At 44.7% G+C, this 17,235-nt stretch overlaps 1 protein-coding gene across 7 annotated transcripts in view; it reads right to left on the bottom strand.

Moving 5' to 3' along the window:
• The window catches only part of NFE2L1 (NFE2 like bZIP transcription factor 1), a 32,785-nt gene that overhangs the window by 7,319 nt on the left and 8,231 nt on the right, over positions 1–17,235 (bottom strand). The window contains exon 1 of one of the 7 annotated variants that reach the window (XM_028702702.2): positions 2,054–2,334. The exons of 5 other annotated variants lie outside the window; for them this stretch is intronic. In XM_028702702.2, coding sequence (XP_028558535.1) covers positions 2,054–2,062 — 9 coding nt within the window. In that variant the 5' untranslated portion in view covers positions 2,063–2,334. Of the gene's footprint in view, positions 1–22; positions 270–2,053; positions 2,335–17,235 lie in introns of those variants that run through there. One more of the 7 variants, XM_028702701.2, reaches the window with a different exon arrangement.

The following is a 17,235-nucleotide window of genomic DNA, read 5'->3' as shown; positions in this document are numbered from 1 at the left end:
GCCACCATTTGACCCTACTCACCTCCAAGTGCCGCCCTTCATTCTGAATGTGGTGCAGCCCCACCTTTCCTGCTCCTTTTCTGGACCATCCCTGATGTCGTGGGGCTCCAGATACTTTCCCCCCACCTACAGCCATTCTGCACTGGGAGCTGGCCAAGAGCGGCTCTGCAACGAGGCTGCTCCGGGGCACAGACCGGGAACTCCATGAACAGCAACAGAGCTGTCTCCTTGTCGCTGCCCATGCTACGCAGCAGTGCTCGCTCTGTCCAGGCAGCAGGGAGTCTGCAGCTTTAACCGCTCAGACGGCTGGCTGGCTGGCGGAGGGAGGGAGGGAGGGGAGGAAGGAGGGAGGGAAGGGAGGGCCAATTGTCATTCTGGATTGCTGCTCCATAGCGGGCTTGCATCAGCCTGTGGTGCCATTCTGGCTATTTGCATAAAGGGGTGGGGATTCTCTGCATTTTCAGCCACCTGATGCAACTCAAGAACCCGGCTTTGCCATGCGTGCTCTGCCTGGCCAGCTCCCTCTGCTCCAGACAGCAGACCTGCCTACCTTAACCAGCCCTTCAAACTGAAAGCAAATTGCCCTGCTGAACGCATCCCACACACTGCCTTCTTCCAACCGCAAAGCAGTGATCAGCCCTCATCCAGACCAGACTCTAGACATGCTTCTCCTTTGGAATGCCATCTCCCTTCCCCCACAATATCCTGAAAATTCTTCCTCTGCAGGACAGGCCTCTCCCAAGGCTAAGCCACCCCCCACAGGCAGGCTATATTTATTCACGCACTGCAGGAGTGTGTTCCTTTCATCCAGGCCCAGCCCTAGAACTGCCAACCACACAGAGGTACCTCCCCACCCTGTGGCACAGGCGGTTGTTCTTTTTTGTTACAAGGCATATGCAGTTTTTTAAGTGCCACTGTCAGCCAGCACTCCTGGCCCCACCCTCCACAAACCTATTTCCTAAGGAAAACAGATACCCACCCACCCCAAACTACTATTCTACTATGTACAGAGGTTACATATGGATGCAGAATTCAAGCTGCCAGAGACTAATTTTTAAGTTGCTATTTCTTTCTTCCAGACAAGAACTCAGCAGAGTAAAGTGCCCTCTTTTTCACAGCACTACCAAAAAGAAAACAGAAAAGTGTCGTGATTTCCCCTTACCTTCCGACCCCCAATGTCAGAGCATAAGGTTGCTCTGTGTTGCAACACTATTCAGAATTTTCCTCCTGTCAATAATAGCTCTAACTTGAATATGCAAATTCTGGTATCACCTTCAATCACTGGTCAAATATTTCAGGACCTCCTTACAAATCAGTCTCTTCTCTAACTGCCAGTCCTGTTCTGCTATGGACTCTCACTATTCCCACCCCAGCAGAATCAAATGCTCTTTCAGGGCCTAATTGGTCGGAAGCACTATTTGGATCACCTTTCCTCCCCCCCCCCCTTCTTGAATTCACCCCAAATTAACTAAAACAAGTTTAGACAACCCTCTTCCCCATCTCACAAAATGGGTACCTTGACCAAACCCAACTTTGTTATTCTCCTGCAGTGTGCCCTTTAACACGAAAAACCCGTCCAAATTAAATAATACAATCTGGATGGATGCCTTGTCCAGTTACACACAGAAGATTTCTCAGGTCTCATGGCGATCTGATGGTGTGGGCAAAGAGATATGCCAGCAAGGTACCCATCTCTGCCCCCCCCCCACCTGCACCTTTCAGTAAACAGGCCAGGATACCCATATGGGCCAAAGGCGTCTTTGGTCTGCACCCCCTCACCCTCATTTCGACCATCTGCTTCTTCCCAGATGTAACCCCCCCCCCCCCATTCCAAGACTCCGCTCACCCTCCCCCACTTCAGGACATTCATTTCTCACACAACCCATTTCCTCTTGTTCTCAGAGCCTCTCCCTCCTCAAGTCCATATAACACATTCTTCCCCCCTACAGATTTATTAGCTCCAAGGTGCCCGGTGGGAAGAGATCTGGCCTGCTCTAGCCACAATCTAATAGCAGGCATGAAGGAGGGGCAAGAAAAGGGTTAAAAGGGATACCTTTCTCATGTCCCCAGCTGCCGCTCCCAGAGCTGTCCACCCAGATCATGGTCTATGTAGAGCGCAAATTCCGGGCAGGCAGAGCTGGGTGACCCAGGCAGGGTGCTGGACAGACATCTCTGGTTTCAGTTAACAGTTGCTCTTTTTTTCTTTTCTTTTTTGGCAGGCTTGCCAGCCGCCCCGAGTTGTTTAGAAGCCCCCCTCCTTTGCCAGCATGTGACCCACAGGTGCTGTGCTATCGCCAGCCCTCCTCCCTCCGCCCCAGCATGAGATCCAATCCTCAGCGCTCCTCCTCTTGTTGCTTAGAGGAGTTCCGGCGAATCCCCACCCCCTGCTCAATGCCCAGGCTGCAGATATGGAATCCCCACCCCATGTGCTGGGCTGAGGCTGCAGCGAGACTGAGACAACACCCCCCCCCACCACACACACCCGTTACCTAGGCTGCAGCCGGAGCCAATCCCCTCCCCCAGGTCACCGCGGAGGATGCAGAGGGAGGCAGGCTCCGCCCTGTGCTGGTTACCTAGGCTGCAGAAAGAACCAATCCCAGGCCTCAGGTCCCTGCTGAGGATGCAGAGGAAAGGGCTCCTCCTCGCACTCGTCACCTAGAATGCGAAGAGGAGAGCCAATTGCTGCTCCTCTCTTCCACCCCGCCCAGGTCGCCCTGGGAGCTGCAGCAATGTTTGGGCCTCTGTCTCCTTGAGAAGCTCCCACGCCAAGATGCCCCACCCAAGCCAGGCAGTGATGCTCGCAGCGGTTCGGGGAACACCGAAAAGAATAAAATGCCGACAACATTCCTTCGCTCTTGCATATCACCTACCAAAATCAGTCCTGCTAGGCATCACCCTTGCCAAGAATGTTTTCCCCAGCCTGCCGGAGATTACCAAAAGTTCCCTCTTTCGTATCAACACAGATTTCATCCCCACCCCCACACTTTTGTTTTATGGCAGCACGGAAGGGTATGGAAGCCCCTCAACCGCCAGAAAAGCTCTGCTGAAGCCCACGCCGGCTGCTGAGATTTTGCTGCACTACACTTCAAACTACGCAAAGCCCTAGGAATGAGCATTTACAAATATGGTGAGGGGGGGGTCTATGGGTTCTTACACAGCAGCGTTAACATGCACAGACACACAGACAAAGTGCCAGGACAGAGGAGGGTCAGTGTGTCTTGCTGTTAACCAGAAGGCTGGTGGATTGAGCCCACCTGGCTGTAGCCAGGATTCCTGCATTGCAGGGAGTTGGACTAGATGCCCCTCGGGGTCCCTTCCAACTCTGCAATGATTCTGTGATTCTACTACTACCACATCCACTCACACAGGCAACCAGCAGCATTCTACAAATAATAAAACACAAAATATTTATACAGCCCTTTCCATAGCCACTTCACATATGTTCCCCAATGCTAAAGCATTTGAGACTTTTAAACCTGTGATTCTAATATGCACTCTTATCTCAGGAAAAGTCCCATCTTAATCAATTGTATTTACATGCATAGGATTTCACTGGCAGTTTAGAAAAGGAAGATCAAGGGACATGACAGTAACTTTTTAAATTATTCAAAGTGTGGAGAAAGCGAAGAGGAAATATTTTCCTCTACTGATGTAACAAATAACTCAATGAGTAGATTTTTAAAAATCACTTTATCACAGAACACAATTTAAGGAATTCGCCGCAACAAGAATGGCTGGGGCAACCCAGTCAGATGGAAGGGATATTTATATTTATATTTATTATGTGCTGGCTACTGCTTTAGAAAGCTTTAAAAAGGGATTGGACAGGTTAATAGAAGATGGCCATTAATAAACCTAATAACCATGACCGTAAAATGGAACCTCTACATACATAAGCAGCTGCTGAGGAAGAAACGGGAGACTTGTAGCCTCCCTGGAGGCTGCCATGGACCTTTACTGGTCTGATCCAACAGGGCTCCTTTTCTCTCAGAAATATTTATACCATCCCTTTGGATCAGGACAGTTACCAGTGGCTTCTATGTCTGTCCCCCCCCCCCCCACAAACAGTCCAGTCTAACCTTACCTGCCATTCTATTACTTACACATTTACATCCTATACAGTGAAATTAATAAGGTAGGATTCTGTCTACATTGTGTTCTGAAATGAGTTAAGACAGCAATGGGCTAAAGGTCAAAGATTCAGAGCAAGTACTTGGAACAGAGCAGCATCTTAATGCCACAAAAAATTATATATTATAGGCCATCACAAGTTGCATGTTTCAATGCTCTCTTGTTGATTCTATCTTCTGTTAGCTGCGGAAGTTCTAACTGTTCAATCCAGCTGAACCTGGTGGTTTCAATTGCCTCCATTGTATTTTGCAGAATATAGTTCAAGTAGGAATTGAAAAATCCCAGGTCCTTTGAACATATATGATTTTTTATTTTTTACTGGCACATGGGAACTTAAGTCTGTAATCCTACATTCACTTATTCACTACATTCAGTGGGACTTACTTCTAAGTAGATATGTACAAAATTACACTGTAAATAGTTTATTACCCATCTCCTTCTTTAAGACAGAGGAGCTGACACTACAAACACATGTTCCACTTCCCCCATTCTACATTATAAATGACAAGAGTGAAAGCATATGCCAAAATTACTTACAAAAACCTCATGACAGCTCTAACTAAAAGTAGTCAACATAGAGGCCAGACAGTCAGTCAACAATGTGTGCTCAGCTCACTGTGTAGTCAGAGCCTAGAGCCACTATGTGGGAATTTTTAAAACCCTGACCTCAAAATATATTGCCACCCATTTCCAGCTAGACTTTTCCCAAACAAGCTTGCAATCACCAACAAGGTGGTTTGATTTAAATCAAGCTGATTTAAAATCAATGATTATTATTTCTTCATATAGTTCCTAAAGAATGGTGCACATTTGATCATGAAACCATATTCATTTACAGTTTATGCTGCAATCCAAAGAGGAAGGGAACCAAAGGTGATTGAACTGCTTTAACTTGCACTCCTTCTGGAATTTTCTCTTTTAAAAAATACATAAAACTATTTCCCTGTCATTCGGAATAAAAGAAGGGGATTTAGAAGGAGTGATTTATGAAACATCCTGAGCTAGTTGAAATCTCTCCCAGGTTTGGGAACAGGTTGGGTGGCCAGGAAAGCTCGGAATTCTTCAAACCCAAACCTGATGTTGTGACAGGGGCTGGCTGGACACTGAGGAGTGGTGGTTGGATACTGAGGAGTGGGCACCACCGGGAGAAGGGGGGTTAGAGACTAGCTTGGAAGAAGGGAACAGTGATCTGGGGGAACCTGTAACAGACAGGAGACGAGAATCAGGCAGGATAAACTGCAGGATTAGAGAGTGAAGAACAGGTTGAGGAGGAGGAGGGAGAGGTCAAGGGCATGGTTAGGCAAACTAAGGTGTGTGGGCCGGATCAGGCCCAACTGCCTTCTGGATCCGGCCCGCAGATGGTCTGGGAATCGCTGCATGGATTGCCAGCACATGCGTTCTTTCCCTCTTCCTCACACGGCAGCTCCGGCGCTGGCGCCTCCTCCCTCCCTCCTCCTGGCTTCTCCCTGCCCTGCCTAGAGGAGGAAGGGGGCTGGGCTTTGTTGGTGCCAGGGTCAGCAGCGCTCGAGCAGCCGCCATTTTAAGCAGCCCCTCTCTGGAGCCCTTTCGTGTGCCGCTCATTGTCCCTCCGCCACCGCCTGCCGCTCACAAGACACAGGTAAGCAGCCACCAGGGCTCGTCCAGTACTGTGGAGAAGAGATGGGAGAGTTGGGGGGGGCTTATAGTCTGGCCCCCCACAAGGTCTGAGGGACAGGGGACCGGCCCCCTGCTGAAAAAGTTTGCCCCCACCTCTCCTGCTCCACTGTCTCCCAGGACCAAGCAAGGATTGAAGAGGGAGGAGCAGAAGCAGGTTACATGCAGATGCAGTCTTCACATGCTGCTTACGCGCAACTAGGGTGGGGAAGATACATAAGCTGAGGTCAGGGGCCAGGCCTTTCTGTCACTGCAACTGCCTCGTCAGGTGCACACCTTGGAGTAGCTGAGCAATGTAGGACTGATAGACATGCCTTTTCCCTACTTGTAAGTGCACTTTTGACAATAAAGAGTTACCTCCTCACGCTGGACATTCCCTGCCTGACAGCCCCCTGGCAGGGCCAGGACACTGGGTGTTTCTGCAGAGATGAGGCTCCAACGTATTCTATGGTTTCTGTCTAAACAGAGTATTGTTTATTCTGTTTTGATTCTTACAACCATGCCCTGCATCTTGCATTGTATACATTTTGTAGCAAGGTTTGTAGGTTTTTCTTTAGCTATATAGGGAATGCCTTTAAAATATTCCCCTTTAGTGTTTGCTTACAACCAATAGCCATGAGAGTTTGTGAGGTTACACATAAAAATATAGGAATCTGACCACTGGGTAAATTTGTTGTCTTATTTACAGCATTCCTCCTCTCTGCTTCTGCCCAACCTCACCCTCACAAAAACAAAGTAACAAAGATGGAAGTAAGGTTTGCTAGTTACTGGGTTATTTTCATTAGGTAAATAAATACCAAATACTTTGGTAGGCTGAATGCAAATATTCATACTTGATCAAATTGGCTCTTCAGACATAGATATAGATATAGGCAAGGCCCAATGCTAGCAGGTAAAAATTAAATCAGTAGAAAGGCATACTATAGTGCTAACATGCAGATCAACCTAGTTGTTCTTTAAGATAAACTTCTACTCACTTTTTTTTAAAAAAAATGATTATTATTTTTTAATCCATCCTGATCACCCTGGGAACAGGGGGAGAAAGTTTATGGTTGAGTGTGATGAGAAATAAAAGCAGGTCTTGGGGAAAGAAGGTGAGGGAATGGGATCCTGCTATGTATATATCTAATTCAAAATGAACAGGGGAGGAAAGCAAGATGCAGAAAGAGTCAATAGAGTATAGAACAGATATATATATATATATATATACACACACACACCATGAATAAAAAGTTGGCATCCAGTGGACTCTAAGGAGGCTGCATCCTAAGTCACCCCATTACAAAACTGAGGTCAAAGCATGACATCAAAACCCAAAAACTGTATTGCATGCATTGCATCACAATTTCCGAAGAAAACTTTGGCAACTCTTTGATCTTCTACACCCCAGTTTGCCATCCATATATAAACATGTAATCACGATGTGTGTAAGCACAGGCGAAAACCCAATATGTGGGCGATAAACATAACAGCTTACGAAAACTGACGGCGTTATAAGACTTGCCCCTTTTTAAAGTATGTTCTGTTGAAGCAGCATTTATTGCTTTAAATGGTACTTGAAGAAGAGCTCCAGGACTCTGGGGCCTAATCTCCAACAAAAGTTAGCTTTTTGGTAGCCATGTCAAGGCAAACAAGATTGGCCAGGAAACAGGGTGGTGGTGAACGATGGGCGATAGCATTTATAGTCAGGCTATTTCCCAAGGGTTCAGGCCAAACTAATGTGTATGGATCTAGTCCCAGTGTATTCATGTTGTAATTCCGGGAAAGACAAGCTTACTAAAAACAACAGCAACATACTCTGCTACAGTTAAAAATAAACACAGCTCAAGCATTTTGTTCCTTTAATTTGACAGGGCGGAACCTCTTCAAACCCTCCTAATCCTAAAGGTTGCAAAGGGTCCTACTTTCACACAAGTGAGCCCAGGTTTAGGGGGCCCTGAGTACAAACAGAAGTGCGAGACTGGAGAATAGCTGCAGCTCCTCAAGGAAAGGGAGAAGTTGTGCTGGATGCAATAAGAAGTGGGCATAAAAGTGTCAGAGTTTGTGGGCAAGTTGTGTTTTTCAACCAGCCAGTTTTCTACAAACAGTCCTTAATTTCTTTTCAAGAAAGTAGGGTAGCTCGAGCCTCCCTGCTCCCCAGCTTTCTGAGACTAAATGCCCATACCCTAGTTATGTCTGCCTCTGGACCATGTCTGTCCCAAACCTGTCATCTCCTACTGCCTATTCCTCTAGGGGCCACTTCTGCAAACACATACTCAGGGGCCCTATTCCTGCTATCTTAACACGCATGCATAAACATGTAACAAAATATCTGTGGACTTTAATCTTGTTATTGTGCAATACTTGACTTTCCTATACAAAGCTGGTATCAATTTTTTTTTTTTTTGAGAGAGAAACAGACTTGTGTGACATACCTACAAATATTTTAGGCCAGAGGCAGCTAAACTTTCTTGGTCCAAGACCCACATTCACCCTTAGTCAGATCTCCAAGGTCTGCACACCAGTGGTAACACCACACTTTTCACCACAACCTACACACAGGGCAAACCCATGTACAAGACAGTGCTCTGCCCTTCAGCTGAGCCATGAAGATCTAACTACCCCCTCCAAGCTCAAGTGACCGGTTAGATGATTGGGAAGGGGACAATTTGCATCCCCATCAAGGTGTCCACTTCAATATCATGTCGAAAATATTTTTGTTTCTGCCACTGCCAACAATATGGGGAGGAGGTCTAGGAGGCAGGGGAGAAACATTTCCCTGGAGAGCTGGATCTTACGGATTTGAGATTTGTATGTGAATACTATAGTTCACCTTAAGCCTCTGGTCCAGACTAAGTAATAAATCACTTTTTGAGGGGTGGGGGTGAGAAAGAGGCTTATGCAGTATTAAAGATAGAACTTGAACTAAAACAGGCATAGGCAAACTCGGCCCTCCAGATGTTTTGGGATTACAACTCCCATCATCCCTGACCACTGGTCCTGTTAGCTAGGGATGATGGGAGTTGTAGTCCCAAAACATCTGGAGGGCCGAGTTTGCCTATACCTGAACTAAAAGTACAGAGAACGAAAGGCTCAGATGGATCAGAGATGCAGACCAAGGTAACATGAATCAAGCCCAAATCCTAACACTTCAAATAGCAAGAAAAGACATTTGGGGCAGGCTCCAGCCTTTGAGGGACTATTGATAGCAAACCATTTGGTGAGATGACCCTGCTCACCCACCCTGCCTCCATGAGATAAGTCACCATAATGGACAGTGGCTTCTTCTTCCTCCCCCCTCCACCTGCCATCCAGTGAGTAGGCAGTGCAGCAGTGGTCACTGCTTGCTGCTGCCATCGTAAGTGGGAGAAGGCAGGCAAGTAAGCAGTGACAGCTGCTGTTCCTATCAGGCATCACTGTCTGCTTGCTTGGTGGCAAGCAAATCATAGCAGAAAATGCTCCCACTATTGGTGGTGCATGCTAAAGGGTGGATGCACCCAATTAGTGTTTAATTACATTTTAATGATTGTCTTTTCTATGTTTTTAGCTTGTTCTATTTTATCTGTTTAAGCCGCTTTGAGTCCCAGGCTGTAGAAATGGTGAGACAGAAATTATTATAATTACAGTATATGATAATTATAATATCACAGTGAGCCAGAAACAGGGAGAGGTGGCACTGTGGGCAAGTTAGGAGTTAATAAGTAAGCCTCTCATTAAGCACCTTGGGGCACAGTAGCTGCCCAATGAAGATAACCTAAAACCAGCCTGGAAAAGCAGCAAGGGCAATGCTAAAACATGCAATGAAGCACAGAGACAAGGCTAAAGGGTGCTGAGCTGCATTCTTACTAGCAGACAGCAGCCATTTTCAGAAGCAATGTATAATCTTACAGGAGTCTGCTGTATCCTAATAAGAATGCTGCTCAGCAGCTTTGAAGTCCTGTGCCTGTTTTGCAGTGCCTACTTTATGCAAGTCTGCTCTGAACAGTCCAGTCTTGTTCTAGAGTGCCCAGGTTCAGAAGGCCAGCAGTCTAGTCTCACACTGAAAAATGTCTGTGCACATACTAGAATAGTTCCTGTAAACTCCATTAGCCCTCATGTCTGGAAAGGGGAGGGGGGAACTCTTCCCTTCACCTCTTAAGGTTTGAGGAAAACAGTATGTTCTCAACTGGCCCATGTTTACAGGAATTGCTTAAGGGACAACTCTCCCCCCACCACCCCAGCATTCAGGGGGAGGGGGGAGACAGAGCAAAGGGTAAGGAGATCTTCTCCATATGTTGCCAGAGTAGAGACAGGCTTGGGGTGGGAGTGGGTCACGATGGAATAATACTAACTCTCTCAGCTCTCATCACATGTTGCCTGAGCTGGGCATTTATTTTTATACCCTTGTTGTGGAAATATAATACAAGGGCACCATAATCCAGAGAACAAGTCCTTCTAGAAGATCAAGCTGCCTACACAACTCAAGCCTATAGAATCAATCATAAAGTAGGAAAAATACTAGAGGAATCAACAGCAAACTCTGCCACTTTTACAAGCACTGTTCTTGAATCCTTGCACAGCAGGCATCAAGACTCTGGACTCCTAAATACAGTGGTACCTCTGGTTGCAGACAGGATCCGTTCCAGAACTGCAGTCGGATCCCAAGGTTTTCGCAACTGGAGGTGCCTCTTCTGCGCATGCGTGCACGACGAAACCTGCAAAAATACTCTGGGTTTGCCGCATACATAACTCGAAGGATACGTATCCAGAGGTGCACACAACTAGAGGTACCATTGTACAAGCATCACTCACTCTCACCCAATTCCAAAACCATGCCAGAGACCAGGGAAATCACAACTGCCCAACTCTCTTATGGTCACTCAATGTTGCATTTATAGGAAATGACTGAACAAGACTAGCCAGGGCATGAACAGGAGCAATCTTGAAGGATCATGTCTGATGAAATCAGGTGCAAGGATACCAGACCAGGCAAGAGGGCAGATAACTGAGGAGGCAGCAAGCTTAATGGAAAGTTTCAGGCAGGCAGAATGCAAGTATTTGAGGAGGGGTCATAGACTCTGCTTTGCATGCCGAAGGTCTCAGGTAAATTCCCTGGCATTTCTACATAGAATGGGAAGAGACCCCTGCCTGAAACCCCAGAGAGCCACTGCCAGTCAGTGTAGTCAATACTGAGCTAGATGGACCAAGGGCCTAATTCAGTAAGGCCGTTTCCTATGTTCCTATAGTCCCCTACAGGCAAATTTCAATGAAGTTTTTTGTCTATAATCTACAACATCCACAGCTAATGAGCTGTGGAAACCAAAGCACCCCATTCTAGGACAAAGTTGAAAAACAAGCACTGACAGCCAAGGCCAATAATACAAGACAGCCGTAAGAACTTTATACGGCCTTGCAGGAATGAAAGAACAAGTTTGGTATGAAAGCTGTTACAGCTGAAGAGCCACCCCACTCAACAATCTAAAGCACAAGGCTTGGCACTCTGATCCACAGGAACAATGCTGGAGCTCAGATGACAAGGTGGATGATGTTCAAAAAAGCATATAAATGTAATCTACACAATCTCTTTCATCCATAGCTTATGACTCACTTGGGAGTGTGGATTTCCCAAACACATACGCTTAAAAAAATTATTTCAAGATACTTGAAATTAATATGGAATCAAAATACTACATTACTTAGATTAACAAGGATGCTCCAGGATACCAGGTATTTCTACAAAAGCGTATCTCAGCATACTGATCTGGTGTGACATAATATTAAGAACACAAAGAGTGAGTTGGAAATCCCCAGTTCATTTTCTATACTATGAGCCCTCTAAGCGGCTTCACACAAGTCACTTTCTTTTCAGTCTCAGCAACCAACTTGTGGTATGCCAAATGTTATTATTCTGACATCTTGATATAAGGACTACCGAGACATTATTGTACACAAAGAACTTGGAAAGATACTTCATACTTTTACAATTTCCCCCCTCTTAACCTTTGGCTCCAGTCATGGGCAGCATTCAGTAAGAAACGAGTTCTTACCTTGAGGCAAGGCTCAGCATGGAGTATCTATAAACTGCTTCTGAGCATGTGCAGAGTACCTTTATTTCACTATTTCATAATCAAGCCCAACCCAAAACACAGCAAGGAAGAGAGGAAGAGCTTTCCAGAGCAGACAAGTTTTAGGCAAGCTTTAATCCCAGTACTCACATTTTTAGAGCCACTTCTAGCTAACAGCAACAGGCTGTGTGTTTCCACAAAGGTGGGAAGTGAAGACTAAGATAAAGTCATTCATGTAGCAGCTGCTAAAATAAGAAACTAGGCAGAATCTAAAGACAATATCCCATGTAAGACAACACAAACCTTGGACACCAAGGAGAAATAGGGGAAAGCTCTATTATAGAGTAACGAGAAAAATCCATACTTTGATTACACACCAGAAGACAGACAGAAACATTCTTATTTTGTAAATCTGCCCCAGTTTTAAACAAACAGTGGCTATAATACATAAATGAATCCATGTCATTTTTAACCCGCTATTCATCAAACAAGTGATCCCAAGGCAGGGTACATCAAACTAACAACACAACAATTCTAGTAAAAACAACTACACATTATATGGCCTATCAGTACAAAAAAAGTCAGTTGCCTAATACATCAAGAATCCACTTTTTTAAAAGAAAAGTTTTTAGCTAGTGCCAAACACCTACCAATGTTGGTGCCAACCAGATTTTAAGAGGGACGGAATTCCAAAGCCAGGGAGCCACCGCTGAAAAGGGTGTCTTTTGCTGCCGCACTACCCTGCAGACCACCTGATTCACCCAGCAGCAAAAAAATATTTTAACTTTACTTATTTTTGCTGCCAGGTGAATTGGATAGTCTGCAGGGTAGCACGGCACCAAAAGACACGAATTTTGCTGCCGCGGTACCCAGCAGACCAGCTGACTGCAGCCAGGCAGGTGGAGATGCTAGGAGTCAAGAGGTGGCACCTGGATATCTCCATCCAGTTGCAAAAAGCTGGTTGCTAGTTGCAAAATGAGACTGGCGCCTGGCTAATTTCAAATGCTGGCTGCAGCTCCCAAACAACCTCATATAGAGCACATTATAGAATTCAAATCTACAGGTTACCAGAGCATGGATCACTGTGGTCAGGCTCTCTTTCCAGGAACAAGCTAGCAAAAAAGGTGCTTCCGGTGATGGAGATGAATCCGAGAGCATCCCACATCATGCACCCAACTCCATCAGAGGAAGCACAACCCTGTCCAGAACAGGCCATCTACCCAATTCCCAGATATGGAAATAACTTATCCACAGAATCAATCTCCAAGCATTAGAGTGTCTATTCTACCCACTCAATAAACTTTGAAAATCAAATTGCTGTGGCTGGATAGCAAGGCTCCTAGGAGCATGTCTTGTGCCTGTGATACTTTTAAAATGCCACAGTATTTCTAAGTAGATGGCAGAAGATGGGAGAAATTTCCCACTAATGCAACACTACTTAAAGGCAGACAGCATGCCTTCTACATTACCTCTATTAACACAAAAAAAACCCTTAACATCTCAAAATCCCCTGCAAGTGCTTCAGGTCACTCAGCAAAGAAAAACAAAGCCAAAATATTGCTCTGAAGTTAAGATTACACATCACACCCCAAGCAAGCAGTTTTGGGTAAGTGCATGAATATGCATACAGGTGGTGGGGGGGGGGTTCTTAGGAGAATCATTATTGCAGTCATGGAAGCTAGACATTGGTCTGGTGGATATGGTAAGCAACTTTTATCTCAGTGATAAATACACAACTCAGTGACAGAGAAAAGCAGAAGCATCCACTGTACTGACTAGGCCCTAGGAGAAATTATATCTTCCCCAACCCATTTAGTGAGAAGTGCTAGATTGGTACAGACACCTGCTTTCAAAGGATCACTCGCTACTTTTGAATGAATAGTCATTGGAAAAGGAAAAGGAAATATTCTTCTGGTCAGCAGATCAGACAGCAAAGGGCTAAATTCCCATCGAAAGAGTTAGCCTTTTGTTGTGTGATTCATTATCCTATGGACCAAGAACAGAAGAGCTGCAGGACATGTAGTCCTCACCTCACAAGCTGTCCCATATTATAATTTATAAAAAAGAAGTGACTGAAGATCACACATATAAGAAAGGTGTGCATTTTATATTGGTTGGACATATTTTACAATTTTATACTGCTTTTATTGATTGGTCCTAATGTTTTCTTATATTCTGAGCCATGTTGAGAGTTTGTATGTTTTTAACAGAATACAAATAAAACAATCCCTTTGGTAATCAGATAGGGCCTGACTGGTGGTTCTCACATGGTGAAATGAAGAGTCAGAAGCTCTTTATTACCAGTTCATATGTCCTATGCTGAATCTCAGCAAACCCAGCTCTCACATCACCTCTAGAGAAACAGTTAAAAAAATACATAATGTATCAGCTCAGGGGATACTACATTTGCTTGTCTGGGCAGGGAGCGGCTGTGCAGCTGCTGCAGGAAAAGGTGTAGCCCCATAGCAAGCAGTTTGTGGCATTTGCATGCGTGGGGGTGAGGGAGGTAAAGTGTTTTGAGGGTTGCAGCAATGCTTACCTCCCACACAAGCTGGTATTTGGATTAGCCCAAATTCTTCCCGGCAGTGGATCCAGTCTAAGCCAGCTAGGGTTCCTAGCAGGCTCACTGCATCCAGTGAGCAAAGAACATATGCTGAGAAATGGGGCTTAAAATAAAAAACAAATTCAGCAACGCATTAGGGAGTTGCATGATATTTTATGATGCAAAAAAGGAAAGCCCTAGACAACACAAAAGTGGTTTCATGCTACTCACACCTGGCCCTTATTTTCATACGCAAAGCATTTATAACCACTTCTGCAGATACAATAGGATAAACCAAAGTCCTACACAGCTCACCTACACATAAAAAACCTTCACGTTGCTGAAGCCTCTCCTTTCTCAACAAACTCACAAGCCACTGCTACTTCTGCTATTCCTTCCTTTTCTATAGGGAGTGAGGGACTCCAAAACTCATACCAATTGCTTTGTATTCCCGATAATATTCACTCTCATAGCCACCCTGTGAGACAGGCAACTATTCCCATTTTATTTGTAGAAAAGAGCAAGATATGCCCAATGGTGTACAGTAAATCCATGGTCCAAGTTGCGGTTTCTTCCAGAAACAAGTCTCTAATCACAGGGCTGAGGGCCATAATAGCTGAACCTCATTGCTACCTTGATCACAAGATATACTGCCCTTCTTCCAAAGAGCTCTGACAAACATTTTAGCTTCTCAAAAATCAGTGGGCAGGCTAAGAGATGGTGACCTGCATAAGCCACCCAATGAGCTTTAGAGCTGCGTGATCAGTTGAACATGGTTTCCCATACCTATTGCTCACAACTTTGGACAATGCACAAAACTGCTCATGGCAGCCCTTTCTTCTGTTCGTCATCCTCCATGGCATTCACAACTGACCTTGCAATAATCACTGCTGCTATAACACTTCAGTGTTTTAGGCATTTGGCCAGAACCTGATCGTTTAGGAAGGCCTTCAGCTGAAAAACTTATTTCCTTGTTATAAATATGTTAAGGTTGTTTTCCTTTCTTTTTGTTAAGCAGTCACAACTGCTTAACACTATAGCAAACAGCTCAGAAAATTCCATCCACGTTGCATCTAGCAAGTGCTTAAACACAAACCAGAGCCAAACCTCCCTTCACAATGCCTTTCCTGAAGCATATTATCTTCACTTGAGCTGCTCCTCTACGGACATAGCCCTGTCCACCTATGTCCAATAAACCCTGTATTGTCCTTCCAAAGCAAACCCTAAGCCTGCTTCTAATCTGTGCATCACCCAGTAAGCCACTAGCACTAAAACTATTTCTCATAACGAGAAAATATGTAGCCTTTATATGGCAGTTTGAGCACTCTACCGTAAGAGTTCATTTAGTGGGACTGTGCATATATACAACTCTACATGTCTACCAAACCTTTCCTTTCTGTCGCCCTTTTGTGTTCAGGGACTTCCCATTTAGGAGGGGACAAGTGCCGCTGGGCACCATCAAAGCTTGTAACATCTCTCTCATATCCAGACTGTACTGCAGCCTGTGTCTGAATTTAAGTTCTCTGCACAACTAAAAAAAGGAGAGTGACTCACTACCTCATTACAAGCAAAGTGACTATGTAACTATCCCCACCATGACCCTGAAGTTTTGTGCATGATCAGTAACTGCACATCAGTAGTGAAAGCACATAATTGGTCTAACATTGCGATTAACAAAGTGAGCCATGAATTGGAAAGCACCCACTTCAAATATAGCCTCAGCTATCAATTCACTAAGGCAAATCAGACTCTACTCAGTCCACAACTGACAATATGGAATAGGAAAATGGCTTGGTGCCTTGCATTGCTGTAGCATTATGAACAAGAAGTGCTCCAAGTACTTAAGTGCAGTATGAAATATTATATACTTCTAATGAACCCATGGCAAGTCCATTCCAGCCCCGGATCACACATGTCCAGCACAAAAAGATAGGAAGCAAAATGAATTAACCCTAAAGGCTGCTCCAGAATAGGAGCTTCTCTGTATTGCACAATTTCTATCCCTGTTCTACACACACACACACACACACACACACACACACACACCCCTTGATCAAAGTCAGAATCAGCCACGCCTCAGTAACTCCCACTTTTTCATTGCCATGAGACCAACACAAAACTTGTTCACCCTTTGGGGGCCTCATGGGTTTATAAGGGTGAACAAGTATTGTGTTGGTCTTCAGATTCATGGTTGAATCCCTACAGGATCTGATTTCTTTCCGCAGGGCCTGTAAGACAGAGTTGTTCCGCCTGGCCTTTGGCTTGGAGCCAATTTGATTCCCTCCCTCCCTCTCTTTCTTTTTTCTTTTCCTTCTCCTCCTGCAATGAGGCTACATTTTAATATTTTAATGTTCCATTATTTTAATGTTGTATTTTATTTTTGTTTTTAAGTTGTAATCATTCATCTTGTTTTTATTATTGCTTGTAAGCCGCTCTGAGCTCGGCCTTGGCTGGGGAGGGCGGGGTATAAATAAAAAATTATTATTATATTATTATTATTATTACTGATTGTCCTTGTCCACAAAAACCCCTAGTCTTATATTTGTGTTTTTTACATTGTAAACCTAGCAATAGAAAGCACACATGTGCATACACACACAAAGGAAAGTACCAGCAACCCTCACACTTCCCTTACAAATTGCTTTGCACATTTCAGCAAGTCACTATTTATAGAACTTTTTAAATATACCAAAAAAAAGCAGCTATTCAACTTTTTAACGCAGTATTCTCATTTTTAAAATTACAATAATGGGTAGTTAAAATGTATATTTTAAAGATAGCAGTCTTAAAATATGAGAAATTCTAGTACAACCATCTTCTTCCTCATTCCAGTAACAATAATCCAGAACACAAAAGATGTATTTAAGGATTCAAACAAGACTCCCC

The sequence above is a fragment of the Podarcis muralis genome, chromosome 13, assembly GCF_964188315.1.
Source record: "Podarcis muralis chromosome 13, rPodMur119.hap1.1, whole genome shotgun sequence".
NCBI lineage: Eukaryota > Metazoa > Chordata > Lepidosauria > Squamata > Lacertidae > Podarcis > Podarcis muralis.
Note: the sequence above shows the minus strand (reverse complement) of the source record. Positions and strands in the feature narration are given on the sequence as shown.